The sequence below is a fragment of the Symsagittifera roscoffensis genome, chromosome 1, assembly GCF_963678635.1.
Source record: "Symsagittifera roscoffensis chromosome 1, txSymRosc1.1, whole genome shotgun sequence".
NCBI classification, from domain to species: Eukaryota; Metazoa; Xenacoelomorpha; order Acoela; family Convolutidae; genus Symsagittifera; species Symsagittifera roscoffensis.
The window spans coordinates 47917829-47944717 of record NC_087062.1 but is presented as its reverse complement, the minus strand read 5'-3'; the positions used below and the strand labels follow the sequence as shown (position 1 = coordinate 47944717).

Sequence of the window (26889 nt, the reverse complement as noted above, 5' to 3'; positions counted from 1 at the left end):
CTGCCTCCTGTACATTGTAAGCGGAATCCGCAACAGGACAAAATCAATTTGTCGCGGAATCCGCAACATTGCTATTTTTATTTCATCTTCTTGGCTGTTTTGGATTCAACAAACAAATACCTAAAACATTTTACCTCTCAAAATCGCTCCAAACATTGGCGAATTTGCGGAATCGGCAACCGTATTTGCGGAATCCAGAACAGTTTATTTAATCTTTTTTTTACTAAGTGGTCACCAGCAATTTCAATCTCAATTACTACGTTGATCAGCTACCAGTTGAAATACCAAACATTCGATCTTAATTCCTGTCGGCCTAACTTCGATCCCAATTCCTGTCAAACCTGCCCAATTTCGACTCAATACCCGACTACGATTTCAATTCCTCTCAGCCCAAATTTGATCTCAATTCCTGTCAAACACCCATTTTCGATCTCAACACACAACTTCGATCTCAATTCCTGTCAACCCAACTTCGATCTCAACACCCAACTTCGATCTCAATTCCTGTCAACCCAACTTCGATCGCAATTCCTGTCAAACATACCCATTTTCGATCTCGAAAGACCCAACTTCGATCTCAGTTCCTGTCAACCCAACTTCAATCTCAACTCCTGTCAAACATACCCAACTTCAATCCCAACATTCCCCAACGTTCGTTGGTTGTGTTTTCCGACCCCAAACAAAAAATTGAACGAACTCACTCAATCATCGGGTGATCGATACTAAAGATTGAAATCCACCTATTTAGTTAACCAATGTCTTAAGCGTTTGTGGATTCCGCTGACAATGGATAATTCCTTGCTTTTAAATTCCGCGTTGCTATAGATAACAAATTCCACCTCCAGTTTTTAATTGTTCATTTGCGGATTCCACTTGCATTTCGCGGATTCCACTTCATTTTGCGGAATCTACTTGCAGTTGCGGAATCCAGAACAACTAGCTATATTTGCTTGTTGCAGAATCCACAAGCTGCTATCCTAGTTCTCAGTATGTCTCCTCCTTCTCACCGTTATGCGTCAAGAACTGAAAGAGTCATCAAATTAATTTTTATTAGCGGTTTTTCGTTTCAGTAGAAATAAGAAAAATCACGTTGTTTTCCTTTTTCCAAATTCTTAGATCATAGGCTAATTTCGATTCGTGCGCAACGTTGTTGAGTGCGAATCCAGCTACAGTTGTTGAGCGCGATTCCAGCCAAAGTATTGTTTATAAATATTTTAAATAACAGTTTTCATTGTATTTTTCACGAATGATATTTCTCCGTTATTGAACTCGTGCTAGATTTGTTATTAGTTCTATGACAATAAATGGCTGTTCCTTTTTGAATTTTTTAATCCTCGGTTCATCTCTGCGAAGTTTGATTTAATTTTTTAAAGTTAGTCAATCATTTTGTATCTCAAGTGGCGCAAAGCTCCGCTTCGCCTGCCGGTTTCCATTTTAAAACTTATTTAAAACCAACACCATTCGCTTAAAATAATATGCAAAAGCTTGTCTCTTGAATATTGTTTCACAAATAGTTTTTCAACATGAATGAACTTGCGCATTGCCTGTATACTTCTGCGTTTTAATAAAATAGTTTTTAATTACTTTATGAAAAGATACTGTAGTATTTTCTATGCATGCTTTGGTTTATTCACGACTATCTAGCGATACCATCTTTTGCAGATCTATTTTTCTGCGGTGGATAGTTTGTTGTTAGCTGAATTAAAAGGCAAGTGGGAAACTATATCCAACGTCTTTTTACATGGCTTGGAGACGACAGTTTCAGTGTTATTTCTTCATTTCAACTTTCATTGTACTGCCATTTCGCTATGTATAAATAATAGAACGTAGTTTCTAACTGCTTTTCACATTGAATGCTGCGATTTGTTTCCGTTCCAAAAAAACGCACCATCCGCAATATATTCCCCTATGAGAAACATACAGTTACCTCTACTTAGTTCCCTTTTCAGACCACGCGTTCACGAGCGGGTGATATTTTCGCTTTCTGTAAAAAGAAGCTCAATGATTAAATTTTCTCTTTTTTTTGCCTGAAACGAAACAGGAAAGCTTGTTGTGGTTTATGCTATCTGTAAAAATAGTGACTTAAAGTTCGTAACTTAGCTGATTGCTTCCTATTTTTGATCAAAAATAGCTTGTGTCTTTCAAATTGAACAAATTTTTATCATTATAAGGAGAAAAAGTAGGTTCTCCAATCTTCCCAGATCCCAAGAGTAGTTGACTGAAGCTCCTCTATCTTTTGTTTTAGCAAAACCAACAGCACCACTTAATTGACTTTTCGTTAACAAATCTCACAAATTGCGCCAGTTTGCTATTGAAAAAACTAGAAAAATTGCCTCAATTGTCTTTTTTTTACATTAAAATACGCAAAATTGAGAAGTCTAGAATAACTATCTGGTTGCTGAAATCAGGCTAATTTTCATAGTCATTGACATGGTTCAATGAGTGAACTGCGAATGTCGTTATTCTTGCGTATGATGGTGTTGGGACTGACGCTGTGTGGGGAGACCTGTTGCTGGGCGTTCGAGTACGAGACCACCCAGTTCACCAGTGCAGTGTTCAACTACTCCTACACTAAGGAAGACAAACGATGGGTGGCATCGGATGACGCTGTCAAGTACTACACGGTGAGTCAACCGCAAACCGATTAGTAGACAGGTCACAACATTTGATGCATGAGTTTCATTCAATCGACCTGGGAACTCTTAATTGCCTATAACATGTTTCCGTGAAATTTTCTTATCTAAACGACGTTTCTGAAACTTCTTTAACCAGACGACATCACGAAGTGCGAAATATCGATGCCTTGGCGCCGAAAGGTATTTCAAAAAGCTTAATACTAAAAGAAATTATTAAAAATGTTCAGTCAAGTTTAACTTATGAAATAGTTTTGATTTGTGCAAGATTTTGGACTATAAAATAGTTAAGCTAGCAGTAAATAGTGCTACGAAAATTGACCGGAACAAGTTTTTAACTAGAGGGATCAATTACCTCGCTCTTATGTACAAATCAAGTTAGGCAGTGGTACATCTGACTAATTAGCTTCTCCAATTGTGTGTTCTATTCCATTTTGTTGTCTTTAGTTGTTTACGGGAAAAAAGTCTCAATTGCAACAACCCTGATTATTGCAGATGCTTCATATGTTTCTCATTATTATTTGCAGATGTTTCATCTTGCTTCATATTAAATTCAATAAGAGGTAACACGCCTGCTTAAGATGACAAATGCTTCATGTTCGAATCCGGCCGGGGCCTGTTCTTTATCCAAATTTTCAGATTTTTTGGACTATCGTCCGTCTGTTTAAATTTTTGGCTTTTTTCTAGTAGTTTTTACTCTTTTTGAAGGCTCAACTTTTTTCTAAATTCCTGATTGCCATTTCTAAAACCTCATTGGTTGATTTTAATTGTATAGTCGTACTGGTTTGGTTTTGTATGAGTTTTTTATTCTTCTTTTTCCTTGTAATGATGAGTGTGATGTGGTTTCTCAGTCAGAAAAATATAATAGATCATTAAATGGATAGTTCTTATTTATTGAGTTTTTTAATCTATAGAGTTCTTGTAAATGACTTGATTCTGATTCGGAAAATGCGTTTCTTTGTTTTGTAAATCTTTTTCGTGTAATTTGTCTTTGTTTGCTTAAAATTTTTCGTTTGATTGTTTGTCGTTTGGTTCTAATATATCCTGTTGACTGTCTGTGTGGAGTGATTACGAGATCATATTTTTATCGTTGTTTATTTCACAGTTGTGTAATATGATTGTTTGTTTATTTCCTAAGTTATCTAGTGACATAGGGTTTAGGATGATGGATGCAATATTTGGATTAGTGATTTTTAAAGTGCTTAAAGTATTAGTCCTTACGATTTTTTCGGGTAAGCTTAGCTTGGGTCTTGTTGTTTAGGGTTGGAGAGAAAAGCATATATCGATTCCGAAGAATGATTGTTACTTTCTCGTGGCTAGTTTAAGTTAAGGTGTTAACTTACTTAATCTTACTTAGGGGTAATGATTGTGTTCAAGGGTTGGAGAGTACTAAATCGATCCACAAGGTTCAGGTTTAATTAGAACAAACGTAGTTCGTTAGATACTATTTTAAACTTACGAAGTTTAAGTAATATCCTGGGTGAGGTAAGAGGGGAGATCAAGTGAAGGATGAATAACCGAAGTTCTTCACTGTTTATCTTAATTAGAATGGTTAGTGATATTGAAAAAATTCTGTTAATCCTGGGTCGTAGAAAGGGTTGGATAGTGAATCGACGTTTTAGGTCGTTAGACACTATGTTACTGTGTGGGGGAGAACAGAATTGTTCTATTTGATCCAAGGATAAGCCTTGATGATCAAGATATAAATTAATGTTATAAATTCAAGTTGGTTTAAAAATGAAATGGAGATCCAAGGAAAGCTTTGATGAACTATTTAATTTAAAAGGTTTAATTTAGGTAAAAGTAAAAATTAGAAAATAGGCCTTTTTAAAGAAATTTAAAGTTTTAATTGATAGAAAGGTTTAGTTTTTGATTATGTTAGAGTTTTATGATTTGCTTGTTATGTTTAGGTGATGAAGCTGAGATGGAGAATTGATTTATATATTACTAACAATTTGTGTATTTACTAATTAATTTTTATTTTTTCTTTTCAATAAACATTCTTTTCAGATATCTTCTCAATTTAGTTTACTGCAGTTTTAAAGAAACGATTAGAGATCTTTTTATCAATCGTTATTGTACAATAATAGGTTTAGCGCCTGTAATTATCTGTGAAGAATTTTCTTCAACTATACTATGTCTGCAAATGAAAATCTAAATTCATTGCTAATAAAACTCTAAATATAAAAGTTTGTGTTGGCTTTTGCCGTACGATCATGAAACTTATGGGTACGTTCCGTTGTAGTCGTATATCGTCTGTTGTCCGAGGTCTTCTTCCAATACCAGGGAGTTCTCGATTTGTTCGGAATGATGGCTCTGATCTATTGAGTCGAAGAGACATTTCAATTAAATTATTGTCGTATAACATTTTTGTGAATGTTTTTGTCTGAGTCTAATCTATTTGTTGTTAGTTCTAAAGTATTCTTTTGCTTAAGGTCTTATTCGAGACTTATGGTCGCACCAGATGAGTTGGGTCTAATGGTCTAACTCATATAGTAATTTCAGATAAGGTACACCGTCTGCTCGTCACGCTATTTTATTTTCGACCGGATAGATTCGTGCAACTTCTTAGTCTAATACCGATCTTAATCTTACTCTTATATCTCTTAGTCTCAATAGATCTAGAGTATACTAGTTTGTTACGATTTGGTCTCTTGGAAAAGGCAACTAAGCTGTAAGTTAAATTCAGAATGCTCTGGTGCTGAAACTACAAGTTGTTTCAGCACTTACAAATAAGTGGGTTGTTAGTTAGATGGAGTATGATTGGTTAGTCTTCAATATTTTATAGGGATAAAATATCTAATTTATAACCAATAATAATATACAGTTTGGATCAGGTTCCACCACTGATGGAGGTAATTGAGTTATAAGATTTTTTCCGGAATTTAAATTTTATTTTCTTTTGAAACATCTCTTTTAAATGGTTTTTATCCGCTATTTTATGTGCACGTGTTTACATGTGTGATTATTAGCCAGCATCATTAATTCGGAACGTATACTTATTTTTGTTAACAAATTTTCCAACAAAACTACTGACTCGTTTTCTCAAATTGGCACTTTCGTCAACCAACAGACTTGCTCTTGCCAGTTTTGCATTTCAAATACCCGTTCTTTTCAATATTTTTTAAAATTGATTTTGATTTTGCCAACTCCGGTGCGGTATAGTTATTTTTGTTTTTCTTGCTTTTTTGTTTACTCGGTTTAAAAGTCTTTCTCGCTTATACTGCGGCTCAGTGGCCTGATACTGCATCGTTGGATGAGCTAAACAAGTTTCTATGCTTGTGAGCGGAAAAACTTAATTATTTTTGAAAGTTTTAAGGTTTTTTCTGGTGCATTTTTTGGCTCAAACATGCTTGTTTGTTTGCTCAAAAGTTGTCGACTTTATGCAAATGTAATTTTCAATTATTATCTGTCATGTTTTTTTTAAAGTGAACGTTTTTCCAGATATGAAAATTTCGGTAGATCTGGCTTTTCTCGGCATTTTAAAAGTTTTTTTTCGACTTATTGGCTTTCGTCTCAAATTCTGTCTGCTAGTTTGTCATGCTATGCTTGTGTTGCATCGCAAGTGGTGCGAGCTACGCTTCGCATCTGTGTTGACTTGACTTACGTTTCTTTCAAGTGAAGTTAAAAACAGCAGCGAAGGTCCGAAAAGCTTTGATACATGTAAAAAAACTTAAAACTGTTAAATCGGAGTCTGAATTTACTTAAAGTTTCGGTTTACTTTTCGTATACCTATGAGCATTTGTCATTCATAATTCTTAAACTTGGAAGATGAAGTCTCGATATACATTCGAATTGATTGTATACTCAGCTGTATGTGAGAAATATTTTGTTTAACAAAAGTATAGTACTTGATGAAAAAGTCAGAAAGAAACTATAAAATTCTTTAAAAGTCTTTACCGCTCAAATTTGATTTTTTTATTTTGCGGTTTGACTTTTGTTTTCTTTTCAAGTACAGTTCATTTGTTTTGTTAAAAAGAAAGTAAAATCCATGTTAGTCTATTCTATATTTAAATGCGGGCTTCACTATCTCGCCAAGCTTAAGCTTTTTCAGCGTATTATTTTTTGCATGTTTAACGAACAAATTTTTCCACGTTTTAGCTATATTGTATATTGCAATAGTTGAAAAGTTTTTTTCGAGTTTGAATTTGTGGGTATTTCACCGAGTTTTAAATTGGCAGCCCAATAGTGGGGTTCTGTCAGTATACCCCAAGGGGTTGCGAATTTGGCCTCCAATTATGAATGTCCAAATGATTTTAGTGTACGAGATACGACGAGTTTTGTGCAAAATTTTTCAGAAATCTTAAATTACGAAATAATTTACAAAATTTGAAGTTGCCAACCTTGTATTTGGATGTATTCAGAGAACTATAAAGCATTGCAAATCTTGCCTCCAGTTATGACTGCTCAAGTCTTTGTAGTTTTCGAGATTGGTCGTTTTATGATTTTTTCAAACAATTTTCGGGAATTTCAAATTAAATTTTTTTCTCGAACTTTGAGAACCTTAACCCTACACTTGGGTGCTATCAAAGTACTCTCAGGGGTTGCGAATCTTGACTTCAAATATGAATGCTCAAATCCTTGTAGCTTATGATGTTTATTGTGATTTTTTCAAAAAATTTTCAGAAATTTTGTTGAATTTTTTTTTGTTTAAAACTCCTACCCCTGCAGTTGGGTGTTTTTGGACTACTTTCAGGGATTGCGAATCTTGCCTCGAAATATGACATCTCAAATCCTTTCAAGATATGATGTTTTTTGTGATTTTTTCAAACTATTATCAGAAATATAAAATTAATTTTGCAAAGATTGAAATTCCTTACCATGTAGTTGGGTGCTATCAGAGTAATCTCAAGGGTTGCGAATCTTGCCTCCAGTTATGACTGCTCAAAACTTGTTAATTTCGAAATATGACCTTTTTTTGTTTCAAAAAAAAAAATTACAAGAAATTATATTAAAGTTTGACAAAAATTGAATAACTCAACTCAGTATTGGGTGCTGCCAGGTTCTTCTCTGGGATTCCAAAGCTTGCCTCAAAATATGACTTCTCAGATCCTTTTACCTACCAAGATATGACGTTTTTCAAGATTTGTTTAATTTTTTTTTTCACATAACCTAGATATAAAAAACTCTATGGTGTCAGGTTCTGTCAGGTTACTCTCAGACCTTGCAAATCGTGACTGCTGAAATCATTATAGTTTCGAGGATATAACGTTTCTACAATTCTCATAAAAAATTCAAAAACTTGGTTTGAAATTTTTTTAAAATTCCCAACCCCATAATTGGGGTGATCTCATGGTACTTCCAGAGGTTGCATTTCTTTTCTTCAAATTTTGACTGCTTAAATAATCTTTGTTTGGGTGATATGCTATTTTGTATAGTTTTTCAAAACTTTTGAAAAACTTAATCTGTAAAAAGAACTTAACAAAGTTTGAACTTCTCAAAATTATGATGGGGTGCTGTCGAGACACTCTCAGGAAGTTTTTATATGGACTCTGAAGATGAATGCTCAGCTCATTTCACTTTCCTAGATATGAATTATGATTCATTTTTTGTGATTTTTCAGAAAAATGACTTAAGTTCTAAAAAAAATATTCATTAAACTATCATTTAAACTGAGAAAAAAACTCTACTGTTTAAATAAAAAAGTTTATCAAGCGTCTCATTCATGAATTCAGTGATTTTGCCATTGAAATTGTTAAATATGAGGAGTTTGTTTGTATGCTTTTAGGCATTCTGAAACTCAGTAGTTGAAACCCAGTAGCTTCAGAGATTTAACCATTTTAGGTTAAAAACATTTCAGTTGGATTTTTTTTGTTTAATTATTTAAATGAAAAGCGTTGTTGGATGCGCCCGTCTCTTTTTACGGCTTGCATTCTTTTCTGTTTTTTTTTTCATGTATTTTAGATATAAGCTGTTTTCACGTTAAATATTCAGTTTAAAGCACCGGAGGTGCGTTAAACGCTAGTACTGATTTAATTATGTACTGAGTTGCCTATATTTGATCTCGTTATGAGAACGGAATATCTGTGAACTAGATTTGAGAACCCGAAGGTCAAATGAGTTGAATAGGTGCTAGATTATAAATTATTATCTCAGATCAAATGGGCCAATCTTTGCAGTGGAACACAGGAAAGTTCAAATTCAGCATGTGATTTGACTTGCATTTTAGAGAATTTAGTAAAAGCATGGACGAAGAATAATTTCAATTGTGTTTTCATGAAGTGTTTCGAATCGTAAGTGTCGGATATCATTTTGAGACCAAATATTCAAACAAATTCAGTGAATGAAAGTGAATATGCTGAATGCGGTTTTCTTAATTTTTTAAAGACTTCCAGTATTTTTAAGTTTTTATGTTTGATAGGATTTTTGTGAGGTGAAAAGGCACGGATTCTGCTTTCTAGTGTCATTTGTTTCTTTGAAATGACATATGGTGTGTTAAGGGCAAATGGGGCTCCCTGAACCCGGTAGCGCTACTTCACAAGAGGATCGCGGGACATGGGTTCGCCCCTTCTCTCACATACTTCCATGGGTGCGACTATGACGACATAGATTTGCCTTCGGATCACTTGGAGTTTAATGACCTCATAGTGGTGGTGAGGAAGGGCGGAGAGTGTTCGCTGTGGGACAAACTGCTTCTGGCCAGTAATATGAACTTTTCCGCCCTTATCGAGTATGACTCAGACTCAGACGTTGAGATGGAGGGTCTCTCAGGTATACTAAATTGAACACGTGATCATAAATAAGATAGGAGATTAAGAGAAAAACTCAAAATTTTACATCTTAACAAGTTTTGCCCAGCTGATGAAGAGTTTGTTGTTTTTTGCTGGGCGTTTTTGAACAACGTTTTTCTGTTGTTTCAGACTATGCAGCTGACTCAGAGAGAGGTGAAAGTCCCAGTAAGTATACTCCAAATTTAAATGACGACTAGCCTAGCAGTCTATACAAAGTTATTTCATCCAGTGTGAAGCTCTTTTGCGCATCATCCGGCTCACTAGTTTCGTTTTGCTTTATGTTTGAATTTATTTGTTTTTATTCGGGAAGTTTCACAATGGGTGTTTTTTTTCGCGAGGTTTCAGTCACCTCAAAAAAATGATTGTATTCTCAAGTCAAATATAATCTAGCGTCCTTCTAGTCGTAAGTTGGATTAAAAAAATTGCTGCTAAACTTCTCTCCATGTCGAGAAACTGGTCTGGTATTCCACGTTTCTCAGATTAGTTGATGACGGGGAGCAGACATGAAAAAGGGAAAAAAGTTCAAATTTAGCAGCCATTAATTTTTTCATTGCCTATAGTACCGTACTCAGGAAAACGTCAATAAATTTTTGCGATTTACATTGCCATGATTACCACGCTTCGAACATCATGTTATTGGCAAAGCAACCAACTGTGTCTGGACAATTGTCCAGGCACTCATGTCCCGGGCAAGTGTTCAAAATGCAAAATTGGTCCACGAAATTTAATTCCCAGACAAAATTGTTCAAAACATATCCGGCTAATTGCCACACTAGATTTTAACCGGATTTTTTTGATAAAGTTTTCAATAAGAGAAATTAATTCGATAAGGCCACACAACTGTAGACCAGATTTTCCGAGTAGCATGTAAGAGACAAAATTAAAATTAAAAAGGACCCAAATCATGTATACATATCTAAACAAATACTGCTTGGTTGATGTTTATGCCAAACGTAGGAATGCATGATTTAACACCCATTATTATTGCTTTTGAGTTCGTGCTAACAATGGAAATCCTTATGACAAATATTTAGAATTTTTCAAAATTGAACTAGATCCGTTTTGAAAACGTCAAAAGGATGGATGTAATCAAGCTTTTCATAACGTTTCCCTTTTTGACTCGACTGAGTCATCCCATTTCGAATTTGCCCAATTTTACCCAATTTTGGTTTTATTATTTTGACCAAATTTCGAAAAAAAAAATCCGACGCGAGATTTCAACTTCCGACGTTTTGACCTTGAAACCAACGACTTCACCATTCGGCCAAACACGCTTTAAAATTTTAATTGTTTCTTCTCGGAAATTTTGTCTCGCTTTCAGTGTTGCATGGCTATTTGGTACTAACAGAAGCTTATTATAGAACGCGCAAAAAAATGCAAATCAAAGCAGAAAAGATCACAAGGTCACATCAAAGAAGTTATTTTTGGACAGTTCCCGCTTGAACAAAAAGGTCTGGTACAATTTTATGCTTCAGAACAGTTTTGTCTATGCACTTAACCAAGCAAAGTTTTGTTCTCAGACTCTCAAAGAAAATGATGGATTTTTTGTACTCGGTGTGGTTTTTTCTCCTGGTTTGTGTTTTCTGTTTGTTTGCGTTCATTGACTCTTTTCCAACTGTCTGTTGTCTGTATTTTTTCGTATCAACCGAAAGGTGTTGTTTTGCTGAGCTATTTTAAAATGGTATTTTAATGGTGATCCTTTTTCGTGAAGCTATGGGTGTTCAAAGATTGCCAATTCGGGATAATTAACACGTGATATATTCCGTGCTATTAACATTTTATCGACGATTGAAGTTGGCCGAGAAATAGTTCCAAATTTTTGACCAATACCTGTTTTTGCGTGAACAAAAAGTAAAAAAAAAACTAAAAAACTCACCGGAAGACTAAAATAATGATCCGCGTTTTGGCTCTGCGTAGTATAATTTAGTCTTGATCGCAAGGACTTTGGACAGCAATATACTTTACCTCTGTGTTTGCTATGAAACCTGCATCATCAATAGTTTTTTGTGACTTATTGTTTTATTCCTTCTTCAGCGACGTGTGCGTATTAGAAGTTTACTTTTTAATTTATTTTTCGCAATTTTCTGTGTTCGGTTTTTCTATAATTTTGTGTCCATTTGACTAATTCAACTAAAAAAATCATATGCTGTATCTGTTTTATTAAAGCTCATGCATTGCTGTCTGCCTATTGTTCCGACCTCTTCACGAAGTGAAGGGAAGGAACTATGGTGTAGATTGTTTTTTTTCTAGATTTTGACTACCTCAATGAAAGTTGGTAGGACTTCAAGTGTGATATCATGTTAGCCGCAATTTGGAATTACTAATAAGATATAGCAGTAATTTGAGTTCCAAAAAATGTCTCAGTGTCAAAGAAAGTTTGTCTGAATCAGTGTTTTGTACTCGTTAAACGATATACGACAAATTCTACGAATGAACCCATACACGATTATACGAGAAATAAGGTTTATACTTTAAATTTACGATTATAAGAAACCGATAATTGACAAATTTTTTGCGTTAGAAGAGTTTTCTCATTGAGTTACTGCAAGATTGATTGATGTTCGGGCGGTTCAAGTCCAATATAAAATGTTTTTTGATAGCAAAATTGCGATAATACTTAAAATGGTTTTTTCATCATACGTCAGTACACAGGTCTGAATGTTTCCGCGTTCAGACGATATTGTATGTAATACGATGACACTACCAACTCACTTTCGATGATACTCAATTTTATTATACCACAGTTTAAACATTATTTTAGGTATAATTACTTCTGATTCTCCAATTTTTAACCTAATTTAATGGCCAATTTTTTAAAGTTTTCCCTTGTTTTTGAATTTTGGTACTCAAATCACGGTGGTCGCAACATTCTGTGCTACGTGCACAGCACTCGGCTGTTCATGTTTCTAATAGAGAAAGCAAGAAGGTCGTCTTGCTCAACCAGCAGTGGGTAAGTGACGAGGACTACTAGGTCTTGTATAGGCGATCCACTGTTCAAATCCTCTAGTCTCCTAAACTATCGTAATATAAGTTTAATTTCTTTCAAATCGCTTATTTTAGCTATTTAGAGAAACTTTTGTGATGTTTTGTTTTTGTGTTTGCGAAGTGGAGCTATGACTAAGTGCCAAAGTTTAGTTTGGCTAGAATCTTCACATCTATGAACTTTGCTTTTCCCAACTTAAATTTCCCTGAGCCAATTTAACTACAAAGGTGGCATGAATAAATTAGCGATTATAATGTTACAGCGCATTATTCACTATTATCCCGAAGAATTGCTATGGATCATCTAAAAAGTGAGCGGTTCATTAGCATCTGGCGCTCTGTCTATCATAACTGCTATCAGAATAGTAGTTGATTAAAGAAATACGGGTTGAATGAGGAGCGTTTAGAATTTATTTTTGGTTTTCCGTAAATTTGTAGCACCTTTCGGTAGACTTGATGTTTTGCTACAATTGCTGAAGTAAATGTGAAATAATCGATTTACTCCGATTCGAATATGTTCCCAGCTTCTAGAAACTCAGATCAATTGTTTGATCAATTTGCGCTTAATTTAGTTTGGCTTGCTTCAACAAAAGCTTCAAATTTTTCTTCAGATGGAATTTTCCTACAAAATGTTATCAGCGAAAATTTGATTTGATTTTTTGTATTGTTTCGCTACTTTTTACATTTGCGAAGCAAAGTGTATAATTTACTGATGAAATTAGTTATGCTTTCAAAAAAGTACCACTGAGCTTGCAATCGAAATTGTTCAAATATTTAAACTGGGGGATGAAAAATTATAATTATTTACAATTTTTTTTCAAATCGAATTATTTTGGATCGTATTTGAATCATAATGAGTTTAAGTCCTCATAGAGTAATTTTGGAATTTTTGATACATCTTTTTTCGGCCGGATAGATTCGTGCAACTTCTTAGTCTAATACAGATCATAATCTGACTCCTATACTTCCTAGTCTCAATAGATATAGTATATACTGGTATTCTTGCGAGGTTACAGGAGAGGAAGGGCAACTGCTTTCTAAATTAAATTTATTCTTCTCTCGCTGAAACTATGAATAGTTTCAGCTTTACAAATTATCGTAAGTTTTAGTCATGGATCATGATTGGTTAGTTCTAAGTATTTTACAGTGATAGTGTGACGGCGGCCTATAGGCATCATTACTCATATAACCTCAAAGGTATTTGTCCTTTTTAACCTAATAAATATTTGCTGTCAATATTTTATTATAAATGTTTACGTCCATATCTGGTGCTTCACCTACTTTTGTTGACTACATATATATTTACACCGGATGTTTAAAAAGCCTATATATTGACTTGATGTATAGCTCGGATAGGAGCTCAGAACAAATCAGAGAGAGCCAGGTAGTAATTTAATAATCATTTGAAACTCCTTTTGAGAAAACCATGAGTTACCACGCATCGAAGAAAAGATGGTCTTGGCCCCTGCAACTAAATACTTCTCAGTAAAAACGAGATTGGTTTTTGAATTAGTACAGAACACGGCCACACTTGATAGAATAGACTAAACCTAATAGTTTACAAGATACAGCACTAAGAATAAAGCATCTTGTCAAATGGTGACGGCGACAGAAAACTCAAACTGATGATTTCTCAAAAATGGCTCACGCAGCAATTTCTCCCAACAAATTTTCGGGATCTCCGTCTGAGAGTTGGAACGAGTTCGAATCACTATTCAGAAGTACGGGAGACGTGATCAACATCAACAATGCTCAAGCACCGAATTTCCTGAAAATTCACCTAAAAGATGCAGCGTTGCAATTCTTCATGACTCTACCAGAACTAACCCGCACCCGTGGAGACATTAAAATGAAACTACAGCACTCAGTGTTTTGTACTCGTTAAACGATACACGACAAATTCTACGAAAGAACCCATACACGATTATATTAGAAATAAGGTTTATACTTTAAATTTACGATTATAAGAAACCAATAATTGACGAATTTTTAGAAGAGTTTTCTCATTGGAATACTGCAAGATTGATTGATGTGCGGGCGGTTCAAGTCCAACATAAAATGTTTTTTGATAGCAAAATTGCGATAATACTTAAAATGGTTTTTTCATCATACGTCAGTACACAGGTCTGAATGTTTCCGCGTTCAGACGATATTGTATGTAATACGATGACACTACCAACTCACTTTCTATGATACTCAATTTTAATATACCACAGTTTAAACATTATTTTAGGTATAATTACTTCTGATTCTCCGATTTTTAACCTAATTTAATGGCCAATTTTTCAAAGTTTTCCCTTGTTTTTGAATTTTGGTACTCAAATCACGGTGGTCGAAATATTCTGTGCTACGTGCACAGCACTCGGCTGTTCATGTTTCTAATAGAGAAAGCAAGAAGGTCGTCTTGCTTAACCAGCAGTGGGTAAGTGACGAGGACTACTAGGTCTTGTATAGGCGATCCACTGTTCAAATCCTCTAGTCTCAGTAAAAACGAGAGTGCTTCCATATAGCTGAATTAGTACAGAACACAACCACACTTGATAGAACAGACAAAACCCAATAGTTTACAAGATACAACACTAAGATTAAAGCACCTTGTCATATATAGTCATCAAGAATATAATTGGATAAATAAATTCTAAAATACTTGTTTTGAACTGATTCCAGTAAGACTACCCCGTTACCTTCCTCGAAATTTTTCATGTTTTTACCTTTCATCTTACCTTTCGCGCAATTTCTTCATGTTTTATTTGCAAACTCACTCTGCAAGTACTCTTGGCTATCTGAAACAGAGATGTATAAAGTTCTCGGAAAATTTTATTGTTAATTCAAGAAGTAGACGGAAGTGGGAAGAAATTAGTGGTAGGTGCAATCGCCACAAATAATTATGAAAAAGAGAAAGATTTAATTTTAATTTTTTTTTGAGAGTCAATTAACGTAGTCTTTTGTATCGGTCGTGATGGTTTTTTATTCGTTTTTATTAGGAAAAGTCCTAATATTGGTTCTGGCTCAAATTTACTTTTTCTCAGTTTGACTTTTGATTTTTAAGTGCAGTTCATTTCTGTAGTTAAAAGGAAGGCAAACTGCACTATCGAACATTAAAAGTATAAAGGTCACGAAAAACGTGATCGACTTATCCAGTCAACTCAAATGGGTTAGTTTTATCAAAAAAGTTTCAATCATAAATTGTTCTAGAAGTTCAAGGAATTTTAAGGCCATTTATATTTAGATCTAGATGGAAACTTTCTGTACTTATTATATTTGCAGTCGTGTATGCCCTGGCAATCAAACCATTTGGATCCTTCGTGGAGGATCTCTACCGGAATGGTTCCCACCCCCACCTCTCCCTCGCGGCAGGCCAGACTACCATCATGCGCATTGGAGTGAACAAGACCTCTGTGCTGTTCGTGGCCACCTCTTTCGTCGTCCTCACAATCATCTCTCTCGCCTGGCTCCTCTTCTATTACGTCCAGAGGTTTCGATATCTCCACAGCCGCGACAGAACTAAGGTCAATTAATTGTCACTTGTCATAATTCCAGCCTACGATAACCTGCTTTTCAATCTGTGGCGAAGTTAAATGACCCAGGCGCGGAGTTTAAAATTTCATCATTACGAAGTAATCTCGGCCCAAGTGGTTTAGCATATCAAGCCATCGTTTCCAAAAAGCGGACTTTTTTTTGCAAAAACGCAAAAGTTAATTCATAAAAGTAAGGTAGCTGTGGTTCTGGTCATAAATTTACGTATTGAAAGTAATTTCTTTGTTTTTAATGCGCATGAATATCTTTATTTTGCAGGTTTTTGTTACAACTATCCTCAAAGCATGCAAAAAAAACCCGGTCCTACTTAATGCAGGACCAACCGTGGGGGAGGGTGGATGTCGACCATTTCGCCGTAGCCGTTCCCACCTTGAGGAGGGGAACCCCGCCATCCGTGACGGAAGGGGACTCGAACACGTGTTCCTCATGTTGAGCGACGTGTGCTTTACCCATATTAATAATTCATGCATAGGGTCGGTTTGTTGCCTAATTTTAGATATTTCCTACGCGGAAAGGTCTTACGGGACACATCAAAGCCCTATAAATTGCAATTTGAATACCAATTTTTTTTTTAAAATTGGCAATTGTTTTAATTTTTCGATTTTCATACTAATTTACTCGGAAGAAAATGAACTTCCTGTCTAATGTTTTTCAATTTATGACTTCATGTTAGCTATAATCATCTGAGTCGTGCAATTTTCATCTAATTGTCTAATTGTCAATTCTCATTGTCTAAAAACAAACAAAGGTTTGGGGAAAATCATTTAGAAAGAAAACAATAGAAAAAAGGCCCTTTTTCACTTTAAACGTTTGTCTCCGATATCTTTAAATGTCAATTACTTATTTAAATTTTATTCTGGATAAGTAATTAAATCATTCCTGCTCCACTGTTCGATCTCAAAGTAATTAAGGTAGGCAATCTGACCAATTACCCTCAGAAATGATTTCTAGAATTTACTTAAAGTGCCGATTATTTTAGAACTTGCGTCATTATGCTTTTGTATTTTAGAAGCGCTTAGCTGCGGCTGCCAAAAAGGCTCTGACGTTGCTTCAGGTGAAGATACTCAAAAAGGGAATAAATGTAAGTGAACTAAATAAAATGTCATGATTTTACCTAATTTTTTTTAAAATTTAGCTAGAGAGCAAATTGCATGTAGGAAATCAGCTGATTAGCTGATTAGCTTTTCAAAAAACTGATTAGCGTCTGTTAGCGATAACAATGATGATTAGCGAGCTTGGAGAAAATTGTTAAATCTCTTAACAGTAAAAACAGAGAAAGAAAAATTATCAAAGAATTCTACCCCAGTTGATTTTTTTGACATAAATGATGCTGTTGAAAAAATTACTAACACATTATTATTGCGACAAAAATAAATGGCTACTTCAAAGTTCTGTTTTGACAGCAAGCCAAGTAATTTTTCAAAAAAGATATGTGATCGTTATCAGCCTTGTTGATAGCGATAAGCGGATGAAATTAGCGATAGAGCATTACGAGGCCAAACTGTGCACTGGATAGGAGCACAACTCTGTGTCTGTATGTTCCTGGATTCCAGAGACAAGTCTTAAAATATGTTCCAAAATGTAAGTGGATTCCACAAACAAAGTTTCAGTGGATTCCGCATACATTTATCAGTAACGTAAATTTTGTCGGCACATTTGTTTTGTTGCGGATTCCGCAGCAAGCAAATATAGCTAGTTGTTCTGGATTCCGCAACTGTAAGTGGAATCCGCAAAATGTAAGCGGAATTCGCAAATGTTAGTGGATTCCGCAAACTAAGTGGATTCCGAATTTGGTTCAATACTGAACTTGCATATGAGCAATTAAAAGCTGAGCTGGAATTCTTATCTCTAGCAATGCTGAATTTAAAAGCAAAGAACATTGTCAGCGGAATCCACGAACAAGTCTTAAAACATTGGTTACTTAAATCGGTGGATGTCATCTTTTAGTATTTTGGAAACAAAACACTGAACAATTTCAATATTTGGAGTCATTGAGTTGAGAGTGTATGGAACACACAGCATATCGACAAATTAGGTCAGTATTTGGGAATGCGTCAATCCCAAATACTGATTTTGGAAGCATAACGCCGACTAAATGCAGTAATTGTAGTCATTGGGTTGAGAGTGTATTGAAACACAACACACAGAATATTGCCAAATTAGTTCAGTATTTGGGATTCCATCGATCCCAAATACTGGTCAGTATTTGGGATTGATGGAATCCCCAAAAACTGGAATAACGTGGAATGAATATGGAATATATCCATTATTTGGAGTCATTGGGTTGAGAGCGATTAGAAACCCAACGCATAGCAAATCGTTGAATTAGTTCAGTATTTGGGATTTCATCGGTCCCAAATACTGGTCAGTAATTGGGATTCCATTAATCCCAAACACTGATCTATTCTAGTAAATTTCTATTCTATTAAATTTCTATTCTAGTGAAATCAAATCATGTATTTGAAAGATATAATTTTAAAGGCTTCTACATATATAAATATATGTAAAAGGAACCCGCAAACAGAATGCGGATTCCACTTACAGTTGCGGATTCCGCAACAGCTCAATTTAACGGTACTAATGTTTTATTATTTGTTTGTGGATTCCACAAACTGTTCTGGATTCCGCAAATACAGTTGCGGATTCCGCAAGTTCTCCTATTTTTCGAGCGATTTTGAGCGGTACAATGATTTAGGTAATTGTTTGTGGAATCCAAAACAGCATAGAAGATCAAAGAAAAGTAGCAATGTTGCGGATTCCGCGACAAATCTGATTTTGGCCGGTTGGGGATTCCGCTCACAATGCAGAGAATGCACATTTTTGGCCTCGTAATGAGAAGCGAGGTTCGGATTAGTGGTGGTTGATTCAGCGCTATGCGATTATTGCATTAGTGATCACACCTGTGAGAAAGGTTGTAAAAATTTGTTTACCCGAGAGGGCAGGGCATGAGACTCCAACTCTCGAGGTCGCAGATTCGAATCCGATACATAGTAAAGTTTTAATAGATCGAGGCCTTGTAAGATTAATGGACGCAATGAGCACTCTTTTATAGGTCTTGCCTTTTTTTAATTTTTTTTGTCAGGAAAATTTGTTCAAGCTCATTTCTGATTTTCGCAGTTTGACTTGTGTTTTCTTTTGAAGTTCAGTGCATTTCTTTTGTTAAAAGGAAGGCAATTTCCACTATCGAACCGGAAAACTGTAAAAGTCTCGAAAAACGTGATTGACTTCTAATTTCGAAAATGGAACTTCATCATCAGATTTCCCAGCGAACTAAAAGTTTTACCTATTGATTCAAATTTCTCAAGTTGGGTTGTTTTTAACAAAAAAGTGTCCATCATAAAATGTTCTACAATTTCAAAGAGCTTTAAGGCCATCCATTTTTTTCTTCAATTTGAAAAATAATTTTTGAGAAACAAGTAGTTTTTTTCAGTTTTAAAGAGCTTTAAGGCCATCCATTTTTTTTCTTCAATTTGAAAAATAGTTTTTGAGAACGAATTAGTTTATTTTTTCAGTTTTCTTGCGTTCCTTACTCTTTTCCAACTGCCAATTGGCTATGTTTTCTATTTTTCCTATTGCATTTTTGATGCTGATTTTTTTTCGTGTTCTAGCTAGTGTTTGCGAAGCGCAGCTTCGCCTCAGTGTTGAAGTTATTTGCTCAAAAACAGTTTTTTTTGGTGATCAGCTTAAACCTCTCGGTCGCCTATATCCTTTCACCGGTAAGGACAGGCTCTTAAATGAAAATCTGAAACAATTTTTAAGGACCAAGGTATTTTCCGTATTTTTGCGAGACATTTTCGGTCATTCACATGAATAATCTGTCCGGTTTTTCATACCCAACCTGTTTACACAAGCAAAGCGTAGTGGGAATAATGCGATGCACTTTTTTCCCACTTCGGACGCAAACGAAAGTGCTACTTTTGTTGACGCTTTAGCCATTAAAAAAGTGCTATTTTTGGAACAGTATTAAAGCAGTAGGCAGCATTGACAGCATAGTTTCAAGTGTTTTGACTTTTGATTAGCAATAACTAAGCATTTGATGCTTTTTTACTTCACCAAGTGTGCCAAAACAAATTATTTGCTTCAAATATTTTCATTACTCTTGCGATAGCAAAGGTTTTGCAATCGAGTACTAAATTGTTTTCACGTAAATAATTTTTGTTACAGACTGATTTAAATGAAAGTTGGTAAATTTAGGTTCTGTTCTTAATTAACTCTAATTTTTTCGTGACCCGGCCACTTGGTCTTGAGGCAACTAACACGCCTGGGACGGCAAATATCAAGGATTTAAATCTGACAAGACCTCTTGTGTTTCTCTCCACTATCGAACAGCAAAACTGTAAAAGTTACGAAAAACGTGATTGACTTCTAATTTCGAAAATGGAAATTCGTTACCAGATTTCCCAGCGAACCAAAAGTTTTACTTATTGATTCAAATTTCTCAAGTTGGGTCAATTTTAACAAAAAAGTGTCCATCATAATTTGATCTACAAATTGAAAAAATTTTAAGGCCATCCATTTCTTTCTTTAAAACTCAAAAGTATTTTTTGAAAAAACAAGTCGGTTTTTTTTTCTGTTTTTTTTTTGCGTCCATTACTCTTTTCCAACTGTCATTTGGCTATGTTTTCTATTTTTTCTTATTTCCTTTTATGAAGCTATTTTTCGAGTATTTGCACAGCGCAGCTTCGCCTCAGTGTTAATGAAGTTATTTGCTCAGAAACAGTTTTTTTTGGTGATCAGACTTAACTTCTCGGTCGCCTAAATCTTTTCACCGGTAAGGACAGACTTTTAAAAGGAAATCTTAAATAAATGTTAAGAACGAAGGTATTTCCCGTATTTTTGCGAGACATTTTCGGTCATTCACATGAATAATCTGTCCGGTTTTTCATACTCAACCTGTTTACACAAGCAAAGCGTAGTGGGAATAATGCGATGCACTTTTTTCCCACTTCGGACGCAAACGAAAGTGGTACTTTTGTTGACGCTTTAGCCCTTAAAAAATTGCTATTTTTGGAACAGTATTAAAGCAGTAGGCAGCATTGACAGTATAGTTTCAAGTGTTTTGACTTCTGATTAGCAATAACTAAGCATTTGATGCTTTTTCACTTCACCAAACGTACCAAAACAAGTTATTTGCTTCATATAACATTATTACCCTTGCGATAGCAAAGGTTTTGCAATCGAGCTTTAAATTGTTTTCACGTAAATAGTTTTTGGCACAGAATGATCAAAATGAAAATTGGTAAATTTCGGTTCAGTTCTTTATTAATTCTAATTTCTTTGCGACCCGGAGGGAACGAATATGCCTGGTACGGCAAAGATCAAGGGTTTGAATCTGACAAGACCTCCTGTGTTTTTTATTCAAACGCGAAATAATCCGTTCACAAATAAATTTTTGGCTCATTAATTGGCCGCTTATGTTTTGTCGGCTCAGTTTTCATATGGTTGTATACAATTGTTGTTTTTTAACACAGTAATGAACGCAGTAAAGACTCGTATATAGGCCTTGGTGATTTTTTTTCAGGAAAAAGTCTTAAAATGCAAAAAAAAATCTTATACAATTTTTAGTTTCGAAAGTGGAATTTAGTTTTCAGATTTCCAGCGGAATAAAAACGTTACCTATTGATCCAGTTTTGTCAAGTTGGGTTGATGTTATGAAAAAAGCGCCAACCATAAAATATTCTAGAAAATCAAAGAGCTTAGAATGCAGCTGTTTTTTTTGAAACTCTGAAGTTGACATTTTTTCAACACTGGCAGTGCTTTTTTTTCTGTTTACTTGCGTTCATTACTCTTTTCAAACTGTCAGTCGGCTATATTTTTTGTTCTCTGGCGTTTATTACTCCTTTCCATCTGTCAGTTGTCTTTGTTTGTGTTTAGACCAGCAAAGCTTGTGTGATAGTATGAACTCCTTTTTTCAACCTGAGTCGCAAAAATTAGTGTTCATTTTGATCAAAAACCAGCTGTTAAGTACAGCCAATGCTAAGGATTCAAAATAGACTATTATATAACAAATATAACTTTAGCTTCAAGGTATCGTAGAGGCAGCGAAGGAGACCCGCAACAAAATAGGAGGGTTCAAAACTGGACAGGGTCGGATGTTTTATGAACTTTTCGTACACTAGTTAAAATGCGTTCGCTCTATAAATTAAAACATGTTAGTTGGTAATTTTTTTTTCAACCTACTGGTACTGCTAATGTGTCATAAATGGCTGGTGTCATTCAGCAATTATGTAGTCTCATAATTGGCGTGCGTCACTGAAGAAATTTTGGAGACTCAAAGTTTCACTCATTCAGTTTTTCCCAGAAGCATAATTGGTCATATTTTTGATTGTGTATGCGAAGTGCAACTTCGCCTCTGTGTAAGTAAATATGATCGGAACTTGCTAAGCAATTTGTACAGCAGTCGGCCGTCTTTTTCTTTTTTTTCCGAGTTTTTCCTACGCTCTTTTCCATCTGGTGATCAAATTATTTTTTTATCGGTTTGTTTTTAGTGTTGATCAGCTTGACTTGTCTACGATATGCTGACAATGTCGAAAATTACAAAAAAGTTTTTAATTTTTTCGCGTGAGAACCTTGCGTAGAGTTCTTTCTTTCTGACTTTTTTTCAATGTGGCATTGAACTCCTTAACAAAAAGAAGAATGCGGAAATTGCTGCTATAGTTAACCATTATAGCAATTGTTCTTACATTTTAACCATTTAGTGTTCTGATTTACCTCTGATGTTTGTATTTTTGCTAACCTTGGCTTTTCATGTTTTCGTTTTTTCTCGCTTAAAAACTTTATTCTGCTCAAATGATTCCGGCCTATTTTTAATGGCTTAGTGATCTAGTTTCGTTTCGTTAAAAAAAAGTTTTTTGCTCACCTCTGGATTGCACAAAATGCTAGAATTTTTAATAGAATTCTAGTTCGAGTTATCCATGACAACTACTTTTTTCGGCATTTTTGTGTTTTCTATTCCTTTTTTTTGACTTGATAGGTTTTGGCCTTTAATATATCTGTTTAATGGCCATATTGCTTCTTTCGACAATCGAAAAAGTTTTTGGCTGCGGGTCTGTGTTTCTTGTTGATTTGTTTCGGCTTAAAGGGTTTCTGCCAAGGTGTTTTTTGGCTTTGTTACCGTTTGATAAATTTTCTTCCGATTCTTTTTTCAAATTCAAATTTCCATGTCTTGGCATGTTTTGTTACTTGAAATTATCCTTTTTTGATAAATCAAGTTTTTTCGGCGTTTTTGATTTTTTCGAGCTCTTTCTGACTGAGCGGCTTTCTTGTTTTGTATGGCAAGTGGTGCAAAGCTCAGCTTCGCCTCTGTATAAAAATTTGAATTCGATTTCAGAAGATTTCCAATTCAAAATAATTTGAAAGGCTTTTGAAATGCATAATTTATACCTAAATTGGTATTATACTTTCCATTTTATTGCATTCAAAGTTAGAGTAGTTGCCTTTAGCTTATCACATTCCATATTTTTGCATGCAAACTTTGTTTTTTTTTCTGAAGTTTGAAGCTCGTTTGTGCTGCTTGTCTTTGGTTTCTATTAACGGCAGTGTACACAGTTGTGTAGGGAAAAAAATTATGTTTGCAGAAAAAAAAACGGAAAAAAAATAATGTTCGAGGACAGTATTAATTCCCGTAGCGTTCACTTAATTTTGAAAACTCGATTGTTTTTTTTTCTTCTTTCACCCTTTTAAAGCTACGTTTTCGTGTTTATTCGCTTGTGTTTGCAAAGCGCAGCTCTTCTCCTCTGTTTTATCACATTTTTGTAATTACACAAGGGAGCTTGCGAATATTGTGCTATAATACGAGGCCAACTTTTGTGTTATTCAACTCGCAATTGAAAGTATTCATTTTGGTGAATTTTTTGTGCGTAGTCTCGACAGTTTCATAGCATGCTCTCCGTTATATGCGGGTCCAGTGCTGAGGATTTTTACGCGTCAGTGGTACAGCTGTGAAAGGCTGTTATTGATGCTCGAAGCCTGTGGTTCGATTCCCGTATAGGGCAATATTTTATCAACTATCATTAATATTTTTCGTGCCCTTTTCTCTATTCTTTGCCTTTTGAAGCTATGTTTGTATTTGCGAAGTGCTGCTTCGGCTCTGTGTAAATATTTAAGGTTTTTTCTTTCCCCTCCCCGCTTTTGAATTACGATTTTCGTTTGCAAAAAAAAAACGAAATTAACGTTAACGTTCGTCATAATGAAATGAACCTTCGCATGGTGAACAATTTTCATATTTTGAACACATTTGTTCTTCTTACTTCAGCAGCAAATCTACGCATTAATTGACGCATTCAGCCATAATAAAATCAAAATTTCACTGAAAACGAAAAGATTGAAATATGGGGAAAATGGAAATGAGTTGTTTAGTTTTTTAGGGCAATCAATTATTTGCCTCTGATAAGTACCATACAAAATTTCATTCCATAATTTTTGTTGTTTTTTTCGAATAAGCAGTCGTACTGGGATCCCCCCATCATCTCACATAAGCATCAGTTTTATGGTGTACCAAAGGGTTTTACAATGTTAAGTATGAGACCAAATAAATTTGTGATCTTAGTCCGCATACCAGTTGTTGCAACAATCGGACAATGTAAACAAAAAAGCTCTGAAATTCGCATGCATGGGAGAGGGGAGGAACTTGCAATGCTTCGAGTGTGTTTCTCAGTTAGACATTTTCCATAGATTTTGTGTGTTTTTAAGACCAATCTAAATTTTCTTTTCTCTAGTTGCTCGGAAAGGTATGTGGTATGTGAATGTTTTTTGCTTGCTTAGGAGATCAGTGAAGAAGACAACTGCTGTTCAATCTGCATAGATGACTTCCAGTACGGCGACGCCGTCAGAGAACTTCCTTGCTCGTGAGTATATGTTTTTAACTTCATACGCTCAATCACTATCGTACTGCTGACAAGATAGTCCGCGTGCCAATTTTTGTAAAACGCGGACAATGTGAACAGAAAAAATTACTTCAAAATTTCATGTAGGAAAATGATACCCATTTTTATGTGCTTAAGTATCATCGGTACTAGTCTCAATCCGATTATGTTGATATTCGCTTCAGTAAACGAGTTGATATACCTTCTCGTGCGTGCTCAAATAATGGTCTTTGACCTGCATTTCATGTAGATGTTCAAAAATTGTGAACTCTGATCATGTTGCTTTTTGTTAGACACAAGTTCCACCGTGCATGTGTCGACCCATGGCTCGTCAGCCACTACAACTGCCCCAACTGCAAGACGAATGTGCTCAAGGCACTCAACCTTATCGACAAAGTCAATCTACCCAGGACACAGGAGGACGAGGAGAACTCTGTCGGGGGGTCATCTTCGGCCGGGGGCATCGCCATGACCACACCGGTCGTTGCACCTGGGGTAGGAGGCAGGGGCGCGTCGAGTGGAATTGGCAATGGGGGTGGAGGCAGAATGAGTCTGGTGCTGTCTATTACAGTACCTTCTACTCCACCAGATGATGATAACCAAGACAACAATGACTGGCTGAGATCCCATGTTAGCGATTACTTTGTTTTAGTCTTTTTGTTGGTATTATTTAAAGCCATTGTTGATCAACCGTAAATTATTTCTTTAATACTGTTTGCTCAAAAAAAAACGCCTGTAGCACTCTTGTGAGTTTGAACACACCTGTCAATTTATAATTCATATTGTAGATTTTCCCTGCATCTATCCTCTCGAATCCCATTGCTGTCTGAAACTTACTTTATTCAATCTTCATTTAAAAAAACTTCGGTGTATTTCAAAGTAGCGAATACAAAGGTGCCACGGGTGAAATGATGTGGAGTTTTCTTAATTAACATTTATTGATTATTCTCTGCTGTTAAGTGCATTATTCCTTCTACCTCCTCGTCTGCTACGAATCCCACTGCAGTTACCAAGAACAATGCTGAAAAAATGGAGACGAGAACGAAGATGAAATCCAGGTTGATTTCAAATCAAAAGTAGAAAACAAGCTAATGGAAACTGTAAACAACGATGATGCTCTTTTGTTTACGAGGTCACAGAATAATGAGGACAACAAAAGCAAGAAGGTCGTCCATGATGATGTAACCAGTGACGTAACCGATAAAGTCGATGACGTCATATATGCCAAGGCAACTCCTGAAAATGAGCAGCAAAATAATGACACCATCTCTCAAAAAACAAATCAAAATGAGAATCCGTGTGATCAAACTGAAGACAAGGTCATTGAAAACAAGTCATTTGAGGAAAAACTGTCCAATAATGAAAGCACATCTTGCAATTCTATTGCGATTGAGGTGGATCGCGATATTGCTGATAAAGAGTCAGTAAACGGAGATCGAGAGCTATCTGTCCAGAACGGTTGGTGCTTTTAGTGAAATTATGAGATAAGCAAGGCCTAATTTTCCCAGTTACTGGACAACTAGCCTAGATTGTACCAATGCCGATCCAAATGTTTTTCGCAAAGCAGGTTGAAAAAAAAACGTGCAGAAAAAACGACACCAATTTGAAAAAATATTGTATTTTTTGAGAATGTGGTCGGAACATTCTGTGCTACTTGCACAGTAACCGGCTATCTTTTTTTAATTATTTTGTTTTCCACGTAAAATCAGGTACCACAAATAATCATCGGACTTATTTTTCGTCTTTTTCGAGCGAGTAAAGCAATCGAGAATTATTCGTTATGTACAGGGGCGGATCTAGGATTTCTCAAGGGTGGGGGAGGCGGATTTTCAAAAAAATTTCCAAAATTTTGACGATATTTTTTTAAGGTCGACCAAATTGATTTTCGAGCTCTCTCAAAGCACTGTTTTGCCACTATTTTGGCAAAATTTTTTGCGCCGCAGGCAAATTTAAAAAAAAAACAGTCAAAAAGCCGTTTTTGGCCACTTATTGAAAAATTTGACAAAAAAATCCCTTTTTTTTTGGCGCGCGCTCCCCATCAAAGTTAGTATATATTAGCGCCAAAGGCGCCTTTAGAAAAATTTTAGGGTCGGTCGGCCAAAAATGGATCTCTGAAAAAGTATCAAAGGGGGGACCCGTGGG

General features: G+C 35.4%; 2 protein-coding genes across 3 annotated transcripts in view; both read left to right on the top strand.

Annotated features, from left to right (window-relative positions):
- Nucleotides 1–26889, top strand: part of LOC134845296 (RB1-inducible coiled-coil protein 1-like) — a 524841-nt gene that overhangs the window by 110529 nt on the left and 387423 nt on the right. The window lies entirely within an intron of this gene.
- Nucleotides 1605–26329, top strand: LOC134845251 (RING finger protein 150-like). 2 transcript variants are annotated; one of them, XM_063862183.1, is made up of 9 exons: nucleotides 1605–1708; nucleotides 2423–2624; nucleotides 9074–9344; nucleotides 9494–9529; nucleotides 15614–15855; nucleotides 16893–16964; nucleotides 24647–24729; nucleotides 25041–25377; nucleotides 25708–26329. In XM_063862183.1, the coding sequence occupies exons 2-9, from the start codon at nucleotides 2439–2441 to the stop codon at nucleotides 25825–25827; spliced, it is 1347 nt and encodes a 448-aa protein (XP_063718253.1). In that variant the 5' UTR covers nucleotides 1605–1708; nucleotides 2423–2438; the 3' UTR covers nucleotides 25828–26329. The 2 variants fall into 2 exon arrangements, with proteins under 2 accessions (XP_063718253.1, XP_063718263.1); XM_063862193.1 differs by lacking the exons at nucleotides 1605–1708; nucleotides 2423–2624 and adding an exon at nucleotides 2728–2816.

What these genes read in the sequence shown, in the direction of transcription:
- LOC134845251 (XM_063862183.1), top strand. Translation starts at nt 2,439, where the DNA reads ATGAGTGAACTGCGAATGTCGTTATTCTTGCGTATGATGGTGTTGGGA. An exon ending in TGAGATGGAGGGTCTCTCAG is followed by an intron (nt 9,345 to 9,493) that starts GTATACTAAATT and finishes CTGTTGTTTCAG; the next exon opens with ACTATGCAGCTGACTCAGAG. An exon ending in ACAGCCGCGACAGAACTAAG is followed by an intron (nt 15,856 to 16,892) that starts GTCAATTAATTG and finishes TTTGTATTTTAG; the next exon opens with AAGCGCTTAGCTGCGGCTGC.